General features: G+C 37.1%; 1 protein-coding gene across 1 annotated transcript; it reads left to right on the top strand.

The window, feature by feature from the left end:
• Positions 1-919: 919 nt before the first annotated feature.
• LOC136626970 (uncharacterized) lies at positions 920-1,932 on the top strand. Its single transcript, XM_066601924.1, has 2 exons — positions 920-1,032; positions 1,700-1,932. Exon 2 carries the CDS (start codon positions 1,720-1,722, stop codon positions 1,858-1,860), a length of 141 nt encoding a protein of 46 aa, XP_066458021.1. The 5' UTR covers positions 920-1,032; positions 1,700-1,719; the 3' UTR covers positions 1,861-1,932.
• Positions 1,933-4,862: the final 2,930 nt, after the last annotated feature.

Genomic DNA, 4,862 nt, shown 5'->3' with positions numbered 1-4,862 from the left:
GCAGTGCTGGCCACATTTAAATCAATGGGAGAAGATCGCAAAAGAGTCTCGGAATCCCCCATAGTGAGGAGAGGGGGCGGAGCAGCAGGGGATTTTCTACATACCACCCCATATTTGGAGAGATGGGGGCCATGGCCAGAGGACTTTCCCAGGGCTTCCCTGAGCGGAGGAGGGGTGGGGCTATAGGGGTTCTCATAGTGATTCTTCTCTAGCCAAGAGAGGGGGTGGGGCTGGAGGGATTGGGACACCCAGAGGTCTTATAGATGCTAAAAAGTTAGTTACAAAAATAAGTTTTAAAAAAATTACAGAATATAATATATATAGCCCACCACTAACCCCAACCTGAACAGTCCCCATGTGCATCCTGTAATCTGAAACTATATAAAATATATCTAAATGCCCAAAACAAGGGTAAAAGATGACCAGGGAAGGCAATGGCAAACCACCCCACAAAACAGTCTGCCAAGAAAATGTCACAATGTGACGTCACCCTGCGATTCAGTCATGCCTTGATATTTGAACCAGGGGACTTTCCCTTTACATTTAAAGGGGAGTATTTACTTTTATACTAATATTTTATCTATTTATTGCTAATAAAGGTTACGTTTTAGTTTCACATTTTTGTCAGCGATTTTAGTTTAGGCATTATGAGACAACCTAATACCCAGTATTATCAGTGAAATCTTTAGCTTAAAATATAGAACTAGGTTTTTGCCAGCTGCAGTTTTTAGGGCTACATTTGTGCCATATAAATCTCCTATATTACCTTTCCAGTATAGCCTCGCTGAGCGGTATAAATAGATTTGGTTTTGATAAGAGCTTCTCAAGCTGCCTCTGTCATCTGTAGTAATTGTCTGTGACCACACCTAGTCCATTAACTGTACAGACAGAATACACAATCATTATTGTGGGATTAGCAAAGAGGAAGAGGATCAGACTGCATTACCCCTGCCCGCACAGGACACAAAAACAGCAGGCGGCACAAGTAAGGCAGCATCACCAAGAAGGCTACTCTCATCCGCACTCTATAAGGTAAGAGGAACTCTTAATTTACCTCTGTGAGAAAATGTATAGTGTGTCTTACACATTTGTAAACTTTTTAGCAGTTAGAAGCCAACTTATGGCATAAGCAGAAAGTTTCCTACATCTGGCTGCTCTTTATCTAGTATAGACTTTTTTTTATATCTAGATAAGAAACACAAAGTTGTCTAATTTACTTTTAATAATAAATCATGCACATTTTAAATGATATCTGTCTATCTCATATCTATCCATCCATCTATCACAGATGTTCTTTGCATAAACTTCTTGCAGCATTTATTCCCTTATGCCGGCAGTGAGTGCATTAGAAGCAATTATAACATTAAAAATGAATATCTGTGCCCTTACGTTCTGCTTATTGCTTTCTGATGTCCATAAACCTTTAACATGACAAGGAGCATTGCCAATAAAAGATATTCCCGTCAGCACTCCACCCCAGGAACAACTAACAAGCCCCTATATGTCTATATAATACTGTTAATTGCAAATCTTATATATAAATAACACACACAGACTGTATAAAGCTGGAATAACATTGTAGCATCCTGCTTGTCACAATGAATATGGGTTAATGTCCTATATAATTGGTGTACTGATGCTGGATGTAATTTGGGGTTGATGTGCTCTCTAATTTGCTGACTCTGGTTTGTTTGTTTAGGGTCTTTCTCGGCACTCCTTATGGCTCCCAGGGATTCATTCGCTGTCCACTATCTGCGGGTACTGAAGGAGATGCTGGCCTTCGTGCTGTTCAGTTACACCGTGCTGATTGGGGCTCTGTTAGTGGCTGGATGGACAACTTATCTGCTAGTGCTTAAATAAACACCTGCTGGAATCTGACACAATGTGACTATATAATGCAAGTTATTATTGGTACGGATTTCTACAACTGCTGCTCAGCACAAATATATATATATATATATATATATATATATATATATATATATATATATATATATAATTATTAGCTGTCTGATGTGGTTAGACCTAAGTTATCTGCTTCATGTTTGCACTTGTACTGGAAACTTATGTTCAGATGGTATATTGTTAATGTGACGAGCAAAGACTATAGTTTGTAAACAAGCACCTTAAGATTCACACCTCTTGATGTGAATGTATCTCAGGACTCGGCTGAATTTTATGTCCTGTAATGTTAATAATCTGAATCCACCTTCATATTTTTGCATCAAAAATATACAACTGCGTCAGTGAAATATTTTGCTGGAACTTTTCATCTAAGAATTCTGTATCCGTGAAGAAGGGGTGTTTTACAAAAGCATCAATAGATCTATGCAGAGGGTACAGATATAAATGATAATGCTATCTGGTATTACATATTTTTAGATATATTAATGCTGTTACATAACAATTATATACAAATGACAGAAATGAAATAACAGCGTAGATAATGTTCACTAACAGACAACAGAATGTATTAATACCTGGGTCATTCTGTAAAATCATTGCCCCATTTCTAGATGGCGTATAACTCTGGCTCGTACCTACTTTGAATAGGATGTTGTTTCCTTTCGCGCAGCCATAAACATGAATAATACAATTCTGGCTTCCTGAAACCTCCATTAGTGGAAGCTTACTGAGATCTTTAATATCCATCTAGTGCTATAACTGTTCTAAAGCTACTGCTATATAATGATCATTTGAAACTACACTCAATATTGAAGATATCAAAAACAAGAATCAATTAGCTGGTATTTAGAACTTAAAATGAAAGTTACAAAGATGAATTGCTGCTGCTGTATAATAGCTCTTTTACTATGACGGCCAGCAGCAAACATTCAGCAACGTCTTCAGTAATTTTTATTGACAATATCAAGAAGGATATTGATATGAAATACATCAGGGGAAGATGGATCAAAACTGGAAGGAAAGGTAGAGATGTTTTTGTTCATAGCAACTAATAAGTGTCCAATTCTAATTCTTGAGACCGCTTTGTAAAAGAAGTCATCTGGTTGATATGGGCATCTGCTTCACTTTATATTCACGGTTACATTCTATTATGTTGATTTCCGTTATATTCCTTGGCCTTCTAAGCATGTTTCTTTATGGGAAAATGGTGGGGAAAAATAAGGAATAAAGAGTATAAATGTCATCAATCAGTCCAGTGTGGGCCCAGTTCTACTGACAATGTCTGCATCATAAGAAGAGGTATTTATCATTACACTCTTGGATATTCCCACCTCTGACATTATAGATAATCATGTGTCCTGCTGGAGTGCAGTGTGTTCATGCTCCAGCAGATGCAATGATGAATAGCCTGAGCAGCAACCAGATCACACATCACATGACCAGAATTGTGGAAAAAAATGGACCCTAGATAAAAAAAAAATCGCTTATTGCAGCCATTTACCCATTAATAACCACAATCTGGATGAGCTAATGAGTAGTGAGGACAGTGGTGAAGATGATGTGATTAGCGTTTAATTACTTTTGAACAAAAGAAAAAAACAAAAAAAAAACTGTGTTTGATATCACCATGTCCATAATGACCCATACAATTAACCTCCTGATACTTTTGGACATACATATATACCTTCTAGTATTGGGGTTTGTATGGAGTGGGAACAGGAGCAGATCTCGATACATACAGGGTGGGTGCCGGCTGTTTCTGACAGCTGACACCGGCTGGCAACTGCTGTGATCACTGCTCATGCTGATTCCGGCTAATAAACCCTTAATTGTCAGTATAAACTCTGAAAGGTGCATTTAAGTGCCCTGATTGGAGTTGCCATGGCAGTCGGGTGACTTCTGAAGGCCCACAGGGCTGCCATGAATGCCTATTAAGATAGACTGCCTGTCAAAATGTGGTGTAATGTAATATTATGGTAATACATTATACGGTATGAACGATAAATGATTGCAAGTTAAAGTCTCCTATGGGGACTAAAAAAATATAAAAGTAAGTAAAAAAAAAGTTTAAAAAAAAAAAAAATTTCCCCATATCTATAATAAAAATCAAAATGGAAAAAAAAAAAACATTTTGTATCGGTGCGTCGGTAACATTCTGATCTATCAAAGTAACAAATTATTTATCTTGCATAGTGAACGTTATCAAAAGAAAAAAAAAATTCCGAAAGACAGAATTACACTTTTTGGACCTCCAAGAAAATTTTTTATAAAAAGTGTTCAAGACATTGCATGTACTTTACTATGGTATCAGGAGAAACCACAGGTCATCTTGCAAAAAACAAGCCTTCATAAAACAATATTGACAGAAAAATAAACTTATGGCTGCCAGAAAATGGAGTCAAGAAAAACAAACAAAAAAAAAAAATTTTTAGAGTAGTACAACAAAAAGAAACTGAATAAGTTTGGTATCGTACTGACGCACAGAATGAGGTTATCGTGTCATTTTTGTCAGTGTTTATGCTGTAAAAACAATGCCTCCACAAAGATTGCGAAATTGCAATACAAGTACGTTACTAAACAGCCTCTCCGCCCAAAATGTGGTAGGTATATGAGCGTTTGTATATCAGTATGTGGCATCCCTCAGCATGTAGATTGGTTCATTGCTTTATGGCCCCCATAAACCAATTTGTCCATCTGCATGCTGAGGGAGGGATGCGTTGTTTACCTGCCCTTGTATTTTATATCAACATAGTAGGGCTACCTGCTGTGGTTTTTCAACTGATACATCATTTCTCTGTGTTTTGATACTAATACACAACTATTAAAGCTGTGTTTTTATTTTTCCTCTTCCAAAACAACTTAGCACAAAGGGAAAAATTCCCTGTGATTTTTGAATGCAAAATCCATGTTAAGAAATTACGTCACTTTTTTCTTCTGCACGTGAACTTGAAGTTTGC

This window comes from Eleutherodactylus coqui, chromosome 5, assembly GCF_035609145.1.
Source record: "Eleutherodactylus coqui strain aEleCoq1 chromosome 5, aEleCoq1.hap1, whole genome shotgun sequence".
In the NCBI taxonomy this organism is placed as follows: Eukaryota; Metazoa; Chordata; class Amphibia; order Anura; family Eleutherodactylidae; genus Eleutherodactylus; species Eleutherodactylus coqui.
The sequence above is the reverse complement of the archived record's forward strand: the minus strand, read 5'-3'. Positions and strand labels throughout refer to the sequence as shown.